Source organism: Abrus precatorius, unplaced genomic scaffold (genome assembly GCF_003935025.1).
Source record: "Abrus precatorius isolate BTA unplaced genomic scaffold, Abrus_2018 Scaffold6, whole genome shotgun sequence".
NCBI lineage: Eukaryota > Viridiplantae > Streptophyta > Magnoliopsida > Fabales > Fabaceae > Abrus > Abrus precatorius.
Window position 1 is genome coordinate 20,456,334 of NW_020874406.1, and position 19,248 is coordinate 20,475,581.

At 31.9% G+C, this 19,248-nt stretch overlaps 2 protein-coding genes across 3 annotated transcripts; one reads left to right on the forward strand and one right to left on the reverse strand.

The window, feature by feature from the left end:
• Nucleotides 1-439: 439 nt before the first annotated feature.
• Nucleotides 440-5,562, reverse strand: LOC113869870 (uncharacterized lipoprotein syc1174_c-like). Of its 2 annotated transcripts, XM_027506372.1 has the most exons (9): nucleotides 5,465-5,562; nucleotides 5,230-5,364; nucleotides 4,666-4,782; nucleotides 4,382-4,510; nucleotides 3,521-3,697; nucleotides 3,013-3,153; nucleotides 1,318-1,503; nucleotides 1,068-1,139; nucleotides 444-772 (listed from the first exon to the last, which is right to left on the reverse strand). In XM_027506372.1, exons 1-9 carry the CDS (start codon nucleotides 5,549-5,551, stop codon nucleotides 614-616), a joined length of 1,203 nt encoding a protein of 400 aa, XP_027362173.1. In that variant the 5' UTR covers nucleotides 5,552-5,562; the 3' UTR covers nucleotides 444-613. The 2 variants fall into 2 exon arrangements, with proteins under 2 accessions (XP_027362175.1, XP_027362173.1); XM_027506374.1 differs by lacking the exon at nucleotides 5,465-5,562 and having other exon boundaries at nucleotides 440-772; nucleotides 5,067-5,434.
• An 881-nt stretch (nucleotides 5,563-6,443) lies between these two features.
• Nucleotides 6,444-12,639, forward strand: LOC113870361. The gene is made up of 7 exons (XM_027506955.1): nucleotides 6,444-6,889; nucleotides 8,103-8,344; nucleotides 8,429-8,551; nucleotides 9,034-9,150; nucleotides 9,258-9,440; nucleotides 11,770-11,911; nucleotides 12,473-12,639. Exons 1-7 carry the CDS (start codon nucleotides 6,454-6,456, stop codon nucleotides 12,637-12,639), a joined length of 1,410 nt encoding a protein of 469 aa, XP_027362756.1. The 5' UTR covers nucleotides 6,444-6,453.
• Nucleotides 12,640-19,248: the final 6,609 nt, after the last annotated feature.

Below are 19,248 nucleotides of genomic sequence, written 5' to 3' on the forward strand. Positions count from 1 at the left end.
TTCAGGTTGGGAAATATCGCTTAACAGCTAGAATTCGTTGTTTTTCCTCTTGGAGGTCTGAAACTAGTTTTTGGTTTTTTTGGTCAACTTAGGTCAGTAACTAGATTGAGTTGGGTGTTAACCTGCTATTAAAACCAATTCAGTATATAATGCAAACCTGATCCACCGTGTTAGTCTGTTAAAGGATAGTTAGAAGGAAAAACATTTACTACCTTCTGGGAAGGGTTCAAACATAATTTGTGTCTATAATTTACTTTAATTTGGATAGTGATATCTAATTTCTATACTTTAAAAGGTTTGGTTTAGTCTTTCTAGTTTTTTCTTTCCTAGATCCCTACCACTAACAATTCGTCACAACATTTCTTCAAGAGACAACCATCCAGACCAATGTTAATATGTAATTGGGACCAAAACTTAAATGAAATGAAACTATAGGGATCTAAACCTAAAAATAGAACTAAAATCAAATAATAAACCATAATAAGAATACAAAATATATTAAAATCAAATACATATATGGCTATAAGACAATCAAAAGGCTATACACTATTCCCTCCAATTGTTAACGATAATAATAATAACCGATGATTTATCATCAATTCTCAAATGTTAATCAGGAAATAATCTCTCTTGAAATGGAGTGACCATTAACAGGCATAAAAGAAGTGCTTCCGACGCTGAGAATTTTATCCCTTCTAAGTGAAAACGGGTCTATCCCTGCCTTGTGTGCTGCAACAACTCCAATGGCCTCCCAATAGTTTGATACATGCAGCTGCAAAATAGGTAATTTTATCAACCAAAGTGCTCTCATTTCAACAGCAATAGAAGAAAAATGAAGCAATGTTTACTGTTTAGTTGGTCGGTATAATATTTTACTGGTTTATCTATCTATCATCACTTTTGTGTGTTTGTCTAAACCCATTTTATTCCTTAGGACGTAAATTGCAAATATAATGAGTAGAATCTCTGCCAACCGATTTCTTCGAATTTTTTGATTCAAATAGATAAAGGTCCTATCTATTATCATCTCCTTAAAGGACAAATGTACAAAATGAAAAATTGCGTACCACTTCAAGACCAAGTTTATCTGCAGTATCATTGAGAACTGTTTCGTTTTCTTCTACGGTAATTATAAGTGGCTGCAAGAAAAAATTTACTGTCATACATAATGAATCAACAGTGCTATCAATTTTTTTGCTTTGACTGTTTAGGGTGCTGAGTGGAAGAAAGCTAACGTCATCAAGCAATTATTGTTCTTGCTGATTATGGAAAAAAAAAAAGAAAGGAAAAAAGAAGTTAATGTGTTTGCATCTATACCTTTTTCTTTTCATTTCTTGCAAAAGCAAGAACTGCATCCCCTCCACAAGTATCTTTGGGAAGGATTACAGAATCCACATCACTAGCTAATATGCAACCCTTTTCCATGGATTTGGAGTTCATGACCAAGTATTGTGGAGCATTGCTTAGGCCAGCAAGCACGCATGGGAGGAAGGTATACCCAATCTACTTGAGAAGAGGAAGTTATCCATAAGTACTATTACGCACTCAAACACATAGAACGAGAAATATTCAATTTATAATGAGACAATCTTTTTATAGAATTTAATACAAGAAATATTAAAAAGCATCTTACAGAAGTATTAAATTTTCATTCATTTAATGGACAATCCATTATTTGAAAATGAAAAACAAATAAAGCAAAAAAACTCCAACAAAAAGGGAAAGGGGAAGAATGGGAAAAGTTTAGCATAAACAAATTTCACACCAACGATATCAGAAATGGGAGGTCTCCACACATCCAAATGAATGAGATCAAAAGGCTCAATACTTTCAGTAAAACTACTTAAAAAAGTTGCCCAATGATGTTCAGCAAATTGATACACATCAAAATTAAATATTCAACAAACTCTTACAAAAACTTAGGAGACATAATCACGAGAACACTAACTGGAGGATGATGACCTAGACATTTTTATAGAAAGCAAATTTAAGAAATAACTGACTTTGAGTGGGACTGATGGCATGAATTGATTTCCATTTTTTAGTACCATCATCTTTCTCCACAAACTGAAAGTAACATAACCCTTCAATGTTCCTTAACAACTACAATCGTTCTCCCTAAGGCAAGGTCTTAGAAGGCACAATGAGATTAAAAAAGAGTTATTGCATAACTTAAGTTCAAGTGAGCTTTTAAATAGAAATCAGGTTATTGAAGAGCCTAGGAACAAGAAATATATATTAAGTGATATGCGACCCATTAACAACAGTGATGTGATGTTTACTTGATAAGGTAGAGTACAATGAAAAATATGAGGAGTTAGGTACAGTGGTCGGAAGCATTAGAATCAATTATCTAAATATCCCTAGTATACCACAGGAAGTATTATAAAAAATGAGGCTAGAATTCTTATCACTTGTGACTAGAGAGAGAGAGAGGCTAATATAGACAGTTTAACTCAACCTTGCTACAAGTGAGTATCAACTCATCAGATAGTGGAGCCTAACCAACAATATCTAGCATGTTGCAGTCTTTAGTGGCCTAGAGTACTTCTTTAGTCATTACAACTGCAAATACATAACAAATGTGCAAACTGGGACTTGGCACAAGAGCATAAGAAGTATTAAAAGATGAAATTGTTGAAAATGTGCCTTCACAGCTGCATTGTATGATCTAGTTTTTAGGAGTTTATTTTCTTTTGCTAGTTCAGTTTTTTTTTCCTAGTTCAAATAAATTAAAACGGGTTCTAATAAATCACATATCCAAATGAAATCAATCTCCTTATTTTCATGCATCTAGCTAAAATCCGCTTTAATAGTTTCATCTTTAGTCCAAGTTTCTTGAATATGTTCATTTAAAGCTTTCTTGAACCTTTTAACTTGTTCTCTTACAATGGACTAACTTAGAATTCAAAATTAAGTAATCTCTTGAATAATTCAAATTAAGTCATATCACTATTTCATTCCAATATATTTGAATCAAATATCAAATAATGTTATTTAGAGTTTACCAACCTCCTCAGCTGCTGATTTTGGACTAAGAGATAGGCTCATGGGAAGTGGAGACAATGCAGGAGCATGTGCACAAGGAATTTGGAACTCCTTCACCACTAGATGACTTATAACTGCCTCAACTCCTGCCAATAGATCTATTCCCTAAATAAGGTAACAAGTGGGAAGCATATGTCAGTAACCAAGTAATATAATAAGACTTGATCCTGTACCAGTGACCATGCAAAGGTATGACTAAGAAAATAAAATTACAGAGAAAAAGAACAAAAGTGGCCAGCTTTGTTGGAATTTAGAGGGCAGTGGTAAGAAGCATATCAAAAATCTTTTAACATCAAGTTAAATTTCAAGAACAAATATCAAAGATATAATGAATATGTTGATTATGTTCTACATGAAAACAAAGATAGAAGAACAGAGAAAGAGAAAGAACAACATAATCCAATAATTTATTTTAGTCTAATAGAACTAGCACAATTAATCAAATTACATTCTTATATATTTATTGTAGTACCATTCCCAGCCGATAGTCATCCACATCATCAGTGTCATCATCTGGAAAACGTCCAACAACGGCAATGGCATTCACTTTTGATCTGTGCACTAAACTCTGCACAGCTCTAACTAAAGAATCCGGGTGCTTAATCCTCCCAGTTGATTGGCCAGTTTCTGGATCCACCCACTTCTCTACCTGTAAAGTTTGATGCAAGTAAAACTCTGGCATTACATGGGATGGTAGGCTTGTTCTAACTTTGGGTAGTCATTTTAAATTGCTTCATATCATGATAATAGATGCCAGAAATTATAGACTAGACATGAATAAAGACTTCCTATGTCCAGCTTCAAAATGAAATAAGTCCAAGAGGTGAGAATAAATTAGGTATACCTTCAAGACATTCAGAAATGAGTAAATGTTGTGCCAATACAGAAAGACAACACATGCAACAATATGATAACTGACATGGTTTCATTCAGTTAAAATTATTTTTATTTTGTTTTGTCTAGTGCACAACATAGCATATCCCAATAACTGTGAGTTGCAAATGATTTATTCTATTAACATGAAAACAAGCAAAAATACACAAATCTGACTAAATTAAAATAAAACTGAAACATCTAACAACATGGCTGATTATTTTTTCTTTTTTTGAGGGACATCACATGCTTTATATAACTTTAAAGTGCTCCGGAAGGGAGATGAACAGCAGTCAAATTTCTAACTGTAAAACTTCCCATTGACCTTTTGCAGAAGAACCAAATTACACATCACGCTTTCCAAACTCCAACTTGTATGCCTTTATTCACAAAAGTACGTCTAGTGAAAGGAATATTGGCAGAAAATATAGGATGGTTTACATTTCACTATGCTCAATACCTTGAGTGGAGTATCCGTAACAATATATTCTACAACAGGCAATCCAAGAGATGCCCTTGCAGCATCAGCTACTTGTAAATGGCGAACCCGGAGTTCCTCCTCTATTCCAGCATCAAGAACTAATCCCACCTGCTTCACACAATAGAACACAGTAATATTTTGAATTGGAAAGAAATAGCATGATTAAGAAAGCACCTTGCAAGTAACACACAGTGCATGACATGACATGGCATAAACTATGAACTAGTCAAGGATGCAGCACAGTCAGAATATTTGAGTCATACCCTGTTTTGGTGAACAGGTTGTAAGGCCCATAACCCTTCTGCAAATCGGTCCAGAGCATAACCTTCAACATATAATGCATTAGGCATCGGCCAGTATAGCATTGCAGCATTAAGCACCTGCAAAATTTAAATGCATATTTCTTCAAAATGATTCAAGCACATTATTGTTTGCCCTCAAGCACACTTGGAAAAATCGATATTTTGCTCTACCTGTATTTTGTTTAATTTAATTTCAGAATTTTCTAACTCGCCAGAGTTTAATTCTCTTAATAAAGTTAAGTGAAAGAGTTTCTTTCTCTTATATTTTCCTCTTGTTTAACTGAACTCATTCGATAAAACGTAGGACTTGGAACTTTGAATTTTGAGCCCAACCAACGCAGGATAATTGCACAAAAACTCACAAAAGTATAAGGCTTTGCCTGCTTTAATCATCATTTTCACGAACTCAATTTAGATTCGGGCTTTTTAGGCCCAGCCTGCTAAAGCTTGCCCGCAACAGGTTTATCTGAATGAACCGAGTAACCCGTTAGGCTTATCCGAATGGGAAGTAAATGGAGTGCTTACGTTGGGGTGAGTGATGAGGCAATCAACGACGGAGGAGAGGGCACGAGCCACAGGCAAAGCGTCACCAGCGTATCCACCAATAGCGGCTCCAATTCCGGTGGGGACTATCATCACGCTCGTGTACTCTCTCTTCCACTGCATTCCCAAACACACACCACAAACTGCTTTCGTTTCTATTCTTTTGCTTCATTTGACGCCAAAGGAGAAGACAGGTAGAGAAGAAAAGGAACCTAACCTTTAAGGATTGGGAAGATAAGGAGCAAGACACGGTGGTGAGTTTGGTGCATGGCGTGAGGAAAGGAACCTTCATAGTCAATGCCATTTCAGATTTTGTTCTTCAGAGGACTGAGTAGTGAGAACTAACGGAAATATATCACTGTCTGTCTATAATTTACAACTATTTTCGAATGGAAATGATTATTGGATTACTTGTTTTTCATTATGCTAAATATTTTTTTATTATGTATTCATTTTTAAATTAAATTTTAGTTTAATTTAATTTTTTATTTAATATAATACAATATTTAGTATTAATATTTATGATGAATTAGCAATTAAATGATACGTTAACAAGTTAGTATGTTTAAAATATTTTTTAACAAATTAAATTTTTACTTTACTTAATAATATTAATTTTATAAATTTATAATTTAATTTCAAATTAAAAATTTATAATTTTTTTAATCATTTAAAATTTTTTATTTTATATCCTTATAAAATTATGTTAACAGTCATTTTTAACTTTTTTTCACATAAATTTCACATGTATTTTATAAATAAACAGTAATTTTAAAAATTAAAATTTTCATAAATTGCAGTTTTAATTAAAAATAACTTTTAAATTAATTGAACATTAAACATAATTTTAAATTATGTAGAAAGTTAATAATTTTTAGTTAGAATAAAAAAATTTATATACACTTTCGCATGTTTATTCATCCTAAAATTTAATTTTTTTATTAATAAAGTATTTAATGTTATTTTCTATTTTTTTGTGCACTACTCCCCGAACTCTCGTCGAAAATAAAATTTACAAAATTTGTTTAAGTTATTTTAAATAATATAATATATTTTAAACTTTCCATAAGATCTTTCACATGCCCCAATGTTTTTCTGTGTTTGAACTTTCCACTTAATAACATACCATCAATTATTTAAAGGTGGCATAGGTGCTGCTGCTGCTTCATTCTTTGGTGATATTCCTCTGTATCTTCGTGACTATCCATGGCTTCTCACTCGCATTGTTGGTTGTGCTCATGGACCGCACCCATCTACGTCGACCCTTCTAGAACCCCTTCTTCTCCTTCTCCTTCTTCTTCGCACAATTCTTCATTTCTCTACCCACTTAACACCTCCCGCACCAAACGCCATCGTTTTACCTCTTGCTCTTTGCAGCGCCACTCCTCTCCTCGTTCACCAATTGCATCAAGTTCGGGTCCCGGGTCCAACAAGCCCGTAACACTAGACGCGGATCCCGATCCCCCCACGGAGAATGAAAAGACCCGTTCCGGTCAAAACCTGACCCGCTTAAACGAAGTCCGAACCCGAAGTTTTAAGACTGTTTTCGGATTCCGAAAGCGATATCTGTTGCGGAGGATTCTGTTCCCATCGAAGAAAGTTAGAAGCATCATTTTACTGAACCTGATCACTTTTATTTTCGGTAACCTCAAACCTACCTTTGCTTTTCTTTTTAATTTATTTTTGGAGAAGGGGAAAGGTAAAAGAAAATTAGTTAGGAAATTATATGGCTTTGAAATTAAAATAAATTTATAATTACGTACACTCTGAGTTATACTCCTTTCTCAATTCTTATGCACAGTTTTTTATTTTTTAATAACCATTGCATTTGCCACTTTTACGTAGAAACTGGTTTTATTTCCCATTAAATATGATTTTGAAGTTCATAAGTTCTTTGGACAGTGAATTAGATACAAAAGCCATTCATGAGCCTTAAGTTAATATCTTAAGCTGTTAAGAGATTGGTCCTTGTCATGGTATCATAGTTTCTATGTATCCATGAAAGTGCATGTTAGATATAAAAGCCATTCACGAGAATTCACCTACTAGCTTAAGCTCTTAGCAGCGTTGGTCCTTGACTGTGTCTTAATGTCAATGTTGGCCTTTCAACTTATTCAGGGGCATTCTTGGGTCATCAGGGTGAATGAGAAATAACTGAAAGAACAAATACACTTCTGAAGTTTGTAATTGGATTACAATTGCAATAATCAGCTGTGCAGGTTGTATAGTTTTGACTTTTAAAAATGGAAAATATATTCTTCTGCTGACTTTGTGGGTTACACTTCATACAGGAGCTGGACTGATAAATATAATGGATGGGAAAATAAACATTATGACATTTGTATCCCTCTTACTCTTATAGGAAATATTGCAGTACAAACTATATCTAGCTTTGCATGGTTTTGTGACTGTTATTTTTCATGTTTTTGGGAAGCTTTTATCTTTGTGGTCTGAACACTGTCATATTTTGAACAATATATGGATTAGTCTTGCTGTATGAATTTCTACAAGAGGAAATCATGAAAAATTATAGAAGTATCAACTGAAACTTTAAATAAAACAGGCAAATTACAAGCTAAGTGACTGGTTGCGCTTATTATCCCTTGTAGGATTTTTTATTTTTATCATACACAGACAAGGACATAAGCTTGAACTGATAAGTAAAGTAGTATTTTCAAAAATTATTTTCTGTTCCTGAGTGTTTCATGCAGATTTGTATATTTGCAATTACATTTCTTGCTTTGCTGGCAATTGCTATTAATAGATATTTTGAGTGCAGAAACTTGTTTTTGGAATGACCAATGTACCTCTGTATACTTCACGATCTTACTATTTCCTCATCAATTTATGTCTAGCTAGTAACATTCCAGTTGTCAAAGAGGTTCAGGCAATTATGAATCCAGCAGCTTTCACATTTGTACGCTTTGCCCTTTCTGCCATTCCTTTCATCCCATTTGTATTGCGAGGATGGGGTGATTCTTGTACCAGAAATGCCGGCATAGAGTTGGGCTTTTGGGTCAGTCTGGGGTATCTTATGCAAGCACTTGGACTACAAACCTCTGATGCTGGTCGTGCATCATTTTTATCTATGTTCACTGTAAGATAATTGAATTTTGTATGACTTTCCTTCATGAAAGCATTTGAAACAAATACAATCTTGAATATTGGGGTGAAACAACAGGTAATTGTGGTTCCATTGCTTGATGGCCTGTTTGGAGCTGTAGTTCCCACTAGAACCTGGTTTGGTGCTCTCATGTCCATTGTTGGAGTTGGAATGCTGGAATCCAGTGGTTCACCGCCATGTGTAAGTTTGATCCTCATTTTTATGATAGGATGGACCTCCAAATTATTGGCCTCCAATTCATGTATGCTGTAGAAAGGTGACTCTAGCCAAATGGACACTTGACATCAGGGAGTTGTTGTAGAGGGTGTTGGAATCGTGGAAGAGAACATGAATATGGAGGGAATGGACTGGGGAGTGATGGAGGGGTGAGGGTATTTGATCATTTGGATAGATTTGGGTGGCTGAAACCATAGGGCAGAGACAGCATTTTGCTTCCCTGATATTTCCTTCTTTTGCTTTCATTTGTTTCTACATTTGAATTAAAAATACTATATTTAGAGCTTGCTCCTAGTTGTTTCCCTTCTTTTTTCATTGTGTTATGAGAACCTATCATAGGATATGTGACAAAGGACTATGGATAAACACTAGCTGAATGCTTATCCCTTTGTTGATAGTCATCTTTTGTTATCCTATAACTCGCTTAAATGTTTTGCCAAATTCAGGTTGGAGATCTTCTGAACTTTTTAAGTGCAGTGTTTTTTGGCATACATATGTTAAGAACTGAACATATATCCAGAAACATTAGTAAAGAGAAGTTTCTGCCCCTCCTAGGATATGAGGTTAGTAACTTGTCCATGCACCATTATGTATACATTTCTGTTTACCAAAACAAGTCCATTCTAATTAACCTTTGGTATTATTTAATTTATCAAAATTTTAAATGCAGATTTGCATTGTTGCTTTGTTTTCTGCAATATGGTATCTTCTTGGAGAATGCATTAATGGTGCTCAACATCCCTTGCCATCATTTTTGACATGGAAAATGCTTAGGGACTGGCTGGTTGGTTTTCCATGGATGCCTGCCATTTATACAGGAATATTCTCAACTGGTTTATGCTTGTGGGTAGAGGTAAAGTTATCATACTTGGCACAGTTAGGATATGTTTAGACTTCAGTGTCTTTTTTGTTTTCATTTTAATGGTGTTAAAAAATTCATTTTCTCCACTTCCTTTGCAAAATTTTGAAAACAAGAATGAAAAACATGTGACATTTTTGTAATTATCAAAAAAACATATCAACTTAAAATGAAAATAGTAAACAAACCCCCTTTCAAGAATTCTTCATTCTCCATGATCTGTAATTGATGCCTGGATTTTGAATTTAGGATTGAATTACAAGAGTTTCTAATTTCATGATTCCATTTTTCTAAAGGAACAACATTGGTGAACTTCAGAATGTGTTTTATATTATGCCATGACAAGAACAATAAGTCGATAATCTAAACATATTAGGGCAGAATCATATTTCTGAAGCTCTTGGGTCATAAGTTATCTTTGCCCCTGTTATATACATTAATAAATTGGTCCATTGGATAATATTTATGTATGTGTGGAGATCTCGAAATAGCTTAGACTTATAGATGTTTTCATGATTAAAATCACGAGCTTAGTGTTAGTGGTTTGTATAAATTGTATGCATACTATACTAGTTTTTAGTCAGAGTAGAAAAAGCATCACCATAATCAAAACTGCAACAAAATGTGTTTTAAGGATGTCAATTTTCCCATTTAGTCTTCTTTTCATATTTTGATCACATACACCCAATGATAACCAACAATTCACTTTCTTGGAGGAAGGCGGACCACCACAACCCATGTGCCACTTTGCTCAAGTGCCAACATCTCATTAGTCACAACTTGTATTTATCTTGCACATGAAAGTGCCTGAATAATACTTTTGGGAATTAAAATAGAGGACAGTGAAGAAACAATTGCAACATATGATGAGATAAGTTATGAAAACTAACGAAATAGCTCAGATGAGGGTTCCTAGATTCCCTAATACCATTAATGGGAAAATCATCATTGACAGGTCCATGGTAGGTTCATGAGATTCATTCTCCACCAATTTAGGTATGGTAATTTGCGGTCATTGTTGATTGGTAATGAGGGGTGGTTGAAATTGATTAGATGAAGGAACATCAGGAATTTCTTCTGCAAAGACAGTTGAAGTGTCTGGTGAAAGTTCCTCTAATGAAGTTGAAGGACAAAAATTGGGATCAAGAAAAACTTATGAAACAAAGATTCAATTGAAGGATTAAAAAATGAAGTTTCTCAAAGATAAAAAAAATGGCATTTGCAGACATAGTAACAACTAGTATTGGGAGAGTAATGTTGGTATCCTTCTTTGAAATGTGGAATATTCAAGAAAAACATACTTAATAGCACTAGCCTTTAGTGATAAGAGAGGTCATATCATGATATATTTGAGGCTAAATATTGATGCCACACAGACTTAGAGCCACATCTGCCAAAATTTATGACATGTTTTCAAAGTTTTGAAATTTACCAAAATGGTTGAATCAACTGATTACATGACAAATCACACATCAAGTTTCTCCCACTAACATTAATTCTCTGCGGGGAATTTTTTAGCAAATTTTTTCAAATAATCTGAAATTTATCATGTAAGAGACCAAAGTTCAATTGATGCTAACTAGGCAAGATAATTCTTTCTATTTTCAAGGTAATTATAGGATTATCAAAAATTCTGTAAGAGATAGGAATATGGGTAGATTAATCAGACATAGTAGACTTATTAGTGTTGGAATTAGTTGAAATAAAACATCCCGGAACAAGTTTCACATTATCCAACTTCATGAAAAAAGAGGAAGACGTAGGTTATATATTTGTTTCAAAGCCCTTTGTTTTAAGCTGCACTAGTCAGAAACTAAGTTTGTATTTGATTTTTTTTTTTATACTCGTCTTAAAGTGTTGTAAGGTGTTCAGATACTTGAGATTGATGACTGTAGTCATTAATTAACCATCATCTCCTCTACTATAACTTTAACTCCTAGACATAGCATTGGAAAGAATTCCCCTCGTTTTCTTACATAAAAAAGGTCTAAACAGGTGAAATTTACCACCCCTTCATCCCTTTCCCTTGATTACTAATCACTCAAATTTTCGCATAGCATTATGGATTTGCAAATGGATCATCCAGCTTTCAAGTGTTCTAATATTTATTATTTTTCACCGTGTTGCTTGAAATCTTCTTTGAGATTATTTTATTGTCCTATGTATTTGGCTTCATTCTCTTAGAAAACTTTTTTTCCAAAATTGTAAATTTTACATTAGCATAATAGCCTTTAGCTTTTAATTCTTTTTCCATGTTTCCTTGAAACCATATTTATATTTTAGAAGATTCATTTTTCTGAGAGATTTCTTGGATTCAATGCAGATGGCTGCAATGTGTGATATATCAGCCACAGAAACTGCTATAATTTATGGTCTGGAGCCAGTCTGGGGTGCTGGTTTTGCATGGTTTCTTCTTGGTGAAAGATGGGGTCCCACAGGATGGATTGGTGCTGCCCTTGTGCTAGGTATGATAGTTTAGACATGCATGTCACATTATTTACTACTTTCTGCTCCTTTTATTCTGACCTACACTTTGACCAGATATTTTGAATGCTTACTTCTACCCTCCCCTGATGACCCTACCAGGTGGGAGCCTTGGGTCACATCTTTTTGAATGAGTAATATTAGTGCTGCAATTCTGTGGGCACAAACACAACTCTGGGTTTTTCTTTTCAACTGATCAATGTCACTTCTCTAGAGCCTACAAATTTGACATGAGCGTAGTTCATTATGAATTGTCATGCGACTTGGCAGTAGTACTATATAGTACGAAAAGTTCATGCCAAAATGCTTACTTCTGTTCACGATCATTTTTTGCATATACTCACATCACATGAACCTTCATATAGCTCGAACACTTCAGAGATTAGTAATACACATGCTGAAAGCTATAGAACATATTGAATCTGTAATGCTTTTGCTGCAACTATATCTATATGGTCATAGGATGGCAATTTCCAACATGCCAAATTTTGATTTTTTCATTTTAATTTTGTTTTATGTTAAATATTATTATATTATTGTAGGGGGGAGCTTAACAGTGCAGATATTTGGTATCTCGAGTGATTCTGACAAAGAACAACTACGAGGTAATAAAGGTGACAACCTTATGGTTTCTGACAAGAAGAATGATTTGTCTACATCCACAGTAATCCTTAGATCAAGAAAGGATGCTTCTGACTTTTTCAAGTAATTGTGTCACTAATAACCTTCCTGTATATATTTCTTATTAACTTTTATAAGGTGTTCTTATTGTTTTAGTTCAAAATCAATCTTTTGTTGAAGAATGCTGTAGTCCTTGAGCCTTGCTAGGCATTATTTTTTTCTCTGCCTGTACTCGCTCCTTCCTTTTAATTCGGTGACTTGAGCATTATACTCAGGTTGGGTAATTAAGATATCCGTTAAAGGCTTAATTAAGGTTCTGGTCCTAAAAAAATTCTTAACTTTCCTATTTGGTCCTTCCTTTTTAATTTTTTTCTGAACAAGTCCTCCATAAATCTTTTTTGGTTCCCTTATGGTCACTCTGGCAGTGATTCGTAAATTTTCTTTGTTATTGGTCTACGTGGCATCTGACGTAACTCATAATATGAGTTAAAATAGATGTAAATGATGTGACAGTTATATTTCTGTCGCTTCCATATTTCTAAATTTCAATTTCACGAACCTTAGCCCTATAACCTAAAGATTTCATTTAGAGATACGAAGGAGATGATGTTAGTGACAAATTGATTTATATCACGCAGTCATATTGTAAAGTTAACTAGGTTGTTAGGTAAGCAAATAATAGAGCAAGTTAAGGGATTAATAACAAAGGAATCAGATATGAATGATGAACAAATTTTGGAGGGCCAAATTTTTTATAAAAAAAAGGGCAAACTGAGAAAATTATGAATTTTTGGATTTGGAGGATCAAAAGTTTATTTAAGCCTTCATTAAATTAGACATTAAAAATGAACCAGCAAGAGTTTTCATAAAAATTATAAGTTGTTTTCATAAAATATAATCTCATTATTTATGTATATATTACCCAATCTAAAACGAATATTGCATGTAATAAAACAAGAGTTTCGTGACCCTTATTTTTTTGTTTTGTTGTGAATGTCTGCCACATTCTTTCATTTAAGGCAGTTGTAGTTTTTAGTTGAATACTTTGTTTAAAGCCAAAACTCTTGTTGTATTTTTGGTTGGAGTCAATTATATAATTTTTGTATATAAGTTTCACAAAATTCAGTTTAATCCACTCAAGTCGCGTATCTAGATATAGTAGTTGAGTCTATCACTAGAAATTTTTTGCATACACAAATACTTGAATTTGAGACTTTATTTAAAGGTTATCGAGCTGTATGCTACTCAACCAATCTCTATTGATTTACTTTATTCATTTAAAAGAAATTAGTCTTTTGACTCTTGATTAAAAAATAATCTTAAGATATATAAAAGAAGTTAGCTTCTATAAATATAGAAGTCATTAAATAAAAAAAAAATAGTATTTCAGTCTTTGAATTTTACATAATTCTTTAACATTTTGTTTTATTTTGGTCCTTTCCGGATGGCATACAACCAAATCCCTTCTCTTAAAGCTAATTCCCATATTCATCTAAATACAATCTCTACCAAAAAGAATACATGCTGAAGTATAATAACTATTCTAATTGGAGCAAGAAAAAGGTTCAAGTCTCATTTAAAGTACCTGTGACCATCACAACATTAATATTTAGAATGAAATTTTGATCCAAATTCAAAAGACGTAAAGATATTTTATGATTGACAAATTGAGTGAGAAAAATTGGTGGTATAATAAACATTTGCAAGGGTGACAAAACACGAGTAAAACGTACTAATATTGTGGAAAATTGAGTTTTATCTTAAGACTTCATCCTGAAAACTTGATATCATTATGTTGTAGGGGATCATTTGGAAACTCAAGTCCTCTATTTACTGTTTCCTTAAAAGGAAAAACAAAGATTAAAAAATTAGAATTAGACTAATATCAGTGTGTGTCAAGATGTTTCACCCCGTTGAATGTTAAAAGTTTAGATGGAGTTTTAAGTGTATGTAAGAAACTGTATTAAAAGAACAAAGCTCCTCTATACCCCATAAATGTGTTAGACTCCTAATAAATAAAGAGCGATTCCAAGCTAAAAATGGTATGCGAAAGCATATGTCAAATATAAACTTTTTGTCAATTCATAAATTTTCCCACTTGCTTGTGCTGTTGGAATCAAGTTAAAGGTTGAACCATAGTTACACCTTTATGCTCCATTTTGTTCTCTCTTTCTCCCTGTGATGCATGGGGATCGTATCCTATATTATATAACTTAAAATACGGTATTGTTAATGTTAGTTCTTAGAATTGTTCTAAGCATTTACTAGTAATTATTTGATTACACTTGTATTCTCGATGTAACAAATATTTTTTTAATAAAAACTATTATTTTTAATTATTTAAAATCAGCCTTATAGATTGATTTGACATTAATATGGTTCTACCGTGCATTTTCTAAGAATTTAAATCATGATTCCCACTTTTTTGCTATGTGAATCCGTAGAACCATATTATTGGCAACATCTTTATCCTAACCCGAATCTGAAAAGGAAAAATGCTTGAGATGGTGGTGGTAATGCATGTAACATCTCCAAGCACATACTACTTTAACAACTAATTATATCAAAATGCAAAATTGCATTGCCTTTTCAAGAGTTTGCCAGTGCTTTCATTATATACCGAACTACCTAACTAAATATTTAACTCTTAAGTGTTACTAATCGGTATCTAGGGACGGCCCAATGTACATCCATGTTATATGATTGACTGAAACTACACGCGTGTAAAAGTAGAGAAATTTTTACATGTAATAATGATAATATTCTTATTTCAAATCGAAAACTTTTTATTTCTTATTGTCATTATCTAACATCTTTGTCTTTGTAACAATGTAACACCTCCATTTTAAGGTTATTTTTCAAGTTCATTAATTCAGGAGTATAGCTAATCAACCATCTTATAGCTTCATCTTTATAATTAAATTATGAAACAACATCTTTGTTTTAGTAAAATGCAAGTAATGAGTCTGAGTATGTGTACCTAAATATGCATAGAATATGAGGATGGACACTGTAGTCACTATCTATATATGGGTATGAATCCACGGACGGGTACTTTAATTTTTTTTAGCATGAGTACCAGAATAAATATTATAACACCCTGCCCAAACTTGCATAGGTGTCATATTTATTTTCATTTTGGAACTGCTAACTTACATTCTTAAATTTTATTAGCAGTAATATAATCATTGGTTATACAACTGCTAACATAGGGATATTTTAATTCTAGTAAAGTCATTTCTATAAGTGCATGGTGCATATTAGAATATATTCCAGATCAACTTGTGTGCATGTGTTGGTATAAGAGCTCATCCGCAAATATAAATAATAAAAGAAACAGTAATATTCTCAACAACTTCTCTATATATATGCGGCAGATTAGAAAGAATTCCACAACTTGAGCTCGTGTAGAATTTTTCAGTGGAATTGGTGAGTAGTCTGTGCACAAATTTTAAAAATTTTATTTGAAGTCATGGCTCAAATTTGTGTCCTTGAGGATAGAGTGCAACTCAAATCATGTCCTGAAACGTTCTATAGCTTCCTCAAGAGCCAAAACCAAAACATTCCAAAGAATGTACACACTGAAAACTTGCATGGTGTTGAGATTCATCAAGGTGACTGGGACACTCCTGGGTCTGTAAAGCTTTGGAAGTATAGTATAGGTATTATTATTATTATTATTATTATTACTGCGTACGTATGCATTTTTTATCTTCTGTATTTCATTTTCCTTTTATTTATGTTAGATAACATGTGAAAGAAAAAAAAGCACAAGTACGAAAACGTTTTTATCACAATTAAACCTATAAAAGAAATTCCAAATTGAGATAAAAAGGATCCTAAAACTTTCAAAAACTTGTAATAAATCTTTTCCGTGGATAAATTAACAAAACCATTCAGAATATGACAATTTTTTATTGATAAAACACGATTATTTTTAATTGGTCTATTTTACATTTTTTTAAAAATTGAAAAGATTTCTTATTTTAATTTAAAGGAAATAAATAACATGAATTAATTTGAAACTTATGTATGTTGTCATATGTCTTGAAGAATATTCATGAAATTTAGGTTTTTTTTGGTATAGTCATGAAATTTAGTTTTGTGCATAAGAGGATATGCATGTCTAGATATTTTGTTCACAAGTGAATTTGAATTTGTCAAACTAAGAATTATTTGAATTTTTCCTGTATTATATATAAAAATAGTTATGAAGAAAACCTTTAAGCCATTAGCTTCTAGATAGGGATAAAATAAAATGGCTCATGATGTTAGGTCAGTTTAACTCCCATCAATATTTACTCCATTCTAAAAGTGATTATAATTTTCTTCATTGTTTACTCATCTTAGAAGGAAAAGAAGAGATATTTAAGGAAAGGGTTGAGCTAGATGAAGCCAACAAGACAATAACTTACGTTGCTGTGGGAGGGAGTGCATTGGACTTGTACAAAAGCTACAAGGCCATCCTGAAGGTTGAGAATGGAGCATTGAAATTGAGATTAGAATACGAGAAGCCCAATAACAAGATCCCTCCTCCAAAGAAATATCAAAAGTTTATCATTAATATCGTTAGAGAGATTGATGCAAACCTAGTCAAAGGTTAACCTTTAATATGGATTTAGTTTCTCATTGTGCAATATTAATATTAAAACTTTTTTTAAAAAAATACTTTTTTTCAGCTTGTATCGTATTATTAGATGGACTTCATGAAGTGATCACAACATAGAAAATGGACACTTGTAATTGTATAGAATAAACATATAATTTACTTAATTATAAGTTAGAAAGAGTGTGTTATTACTGTTTTTATATAGATATATGAAAAAATGAAACTTTGAATATTTTATAATCAATTCTCTATGGGATTGTATGCATGTAATAATGTAATATTTTAAATATTTATTTATAAAATTAGTGTTTTATATGTAGAGGACAATTTAAGAGAGACTTGTGAGATTTTAGTTGGGAATTAAAAGGATAATTTTTAGATAGTGAAGTCTTATTAAATTTGAAGGGAATAGTTAGCTTAAGAATTTGGAGATTAAGTTAAACAAGATTAGATTATTAAAGGATGATATATATATATATACTAATTATAATTCAGCATTAGATAAAGCCGGAACTAATTAAAGGAAATGTTGATAAAAAAGAAAAAAGACTTGAAAGGGTTTATTCAAATTGCTTGAAAAGCTTATGCACCTGTAATGAGAAACATGAGAAAGATAAACAACTAATAAAAACAATAGCTAACTATGTAATAGATAAAACTCAAAACTAAAATAATCTACAAACATATACATACAATAGAAATATAAAAAGGAAGGGATATGGTGTTTTCGTAAATGACTATTATATTTGTTTGGCTTCAACGTGGAACCTTCAGCTTAATAGGAAAATTTCGCAATTAAACATAAGTGTTCAATAAAAGCACTTTGCGATGTCTATACCTATTTCAGATGATAATGAGTGGCCCTAAACAGAGATATTTAGAACTAAATAAACTTAGACCATGGATCCTTGCATGACTTTCATGTAAGAATAGGGGTGAAAAAGATACTTAGATCAAACCCTACCTGTTAGGGAATATGTTAAAACATATAGAATAGTATGAAATTCAGTTAAAAAATGATGGGACATACAGCATAATCTTATGATTACTTTGAGGTTACAATCAATCTGTAACTTAAAAGAGCTTCACAACATGAAACATGACTAAGGAAAATATGAAGGTGCCAAAAAGAATGGATTCATGTGCCCAGAAGGGGAGAGGAGTACTATATATATATATATATATACACACTGAATTTATAATCAAGTCTCTTTAATCAACGAATAACTTGAGACATTTAAATTCATCCATTTGAACAACCAATTCAAAGGAGCGTTAAGAAATGAATTAAAAAATGTAATTGAAACACTGAATTAAGATTGCATAAAGAAGATTACATAAGATTTAAATAAAGATTCACCTACCTTAACTAAAGAAATTTAGAACATGAGAAAATATTGATAAAAGAGAACATGTTTGTTCCATTATGATTAATACCCAAATTTAACATAAAAATATATTTAATATGCATTGTTTTATATATATATATATATATATATATATATATAATTTTTTATTAGAACAAATTAAACATATTTAAAATGATCATTAGAACAAATTAAGGCTTACAATTAGTCAAATTTTATTCTCTTTCAAAATAATTTATATTTAGCATATATATTTTTTGGTAGAAAAATTTGGAGATTGTAGTTTTTTCCTTTTATTTTTGTTTATTTATTTAGAGTATATTTAGTAGCACAAATTTATATCTTATCTAGGATCTCATAGCTTATTTTTTATTAATAAACTAATACATTTATTTCATAAAAAATAAAAATAAAAAGAGCTTATACTTTTGAAAAGTTACTTCAAGAAGAAAGAAAATAAATGTTACTTATTTAGATGAATAAAAAAATGAGTAAAAATAATTATTATTTATATAAAAACATTTTATAATAGAAATAAAAATTTTATTTTAACAAAACATTTTAAAATTATAATATATTCTTAAAAAAATTTATATTATTTAAAAATTATTTTTAATAAAATATGTCACAATCTTTTCCACACAATCGTACCATTTTATGTGAAAAAATGTTTTAGTGAATCCCATAAAAAATATTATTTTTGTACTCATATAAAACAAAA

Bases quoted from the DNA above. Each gene is read 5' to 3' on its own strand.
- LOC113869870 (XM_027506372.1), bottom strand. From the start codon at position 5,551: ATGGCATTGACTATGAAGGTTCCTTTCCTCACGCCATGCACCAAACTC. The intron at 4,511-4,665 runs GTATGACTCAAA...TGTGTGAAGCAG, and splicing joins AACCTGTTCACCAAAACAGG to GTGGGATTAGTTCTTGATGC. The intron at 773-1,067 runs GTACGCAATTTT...CCTATTTTGCAG, and splicing joins ATAAACTTGGTCTTGAAGTG to CTGCATGTATCAAACTATTG.
- LOC113870361 (XM_027506955.1), top strand. From the start codon at position 6,454: ATGGCTTCTCACTCGCATTGTTGGTTGTGCTCATGGACCGCACCCATC. The intron at 6,890-8,102 runs GTAACCTCAAAC...ATTTATGTCTAG, and splicing joins CCTGATCACTTTTATTTTCG to CTAGTAACATTCCAGTTGTC. The intron at 11,912-12,472 runs GTATGATAGTTT...ATATTATTGTAG, and splicing joins TGGTGCTGCCCTTGTGCTAG to GGGGGAGCTTAACAGTGCAG.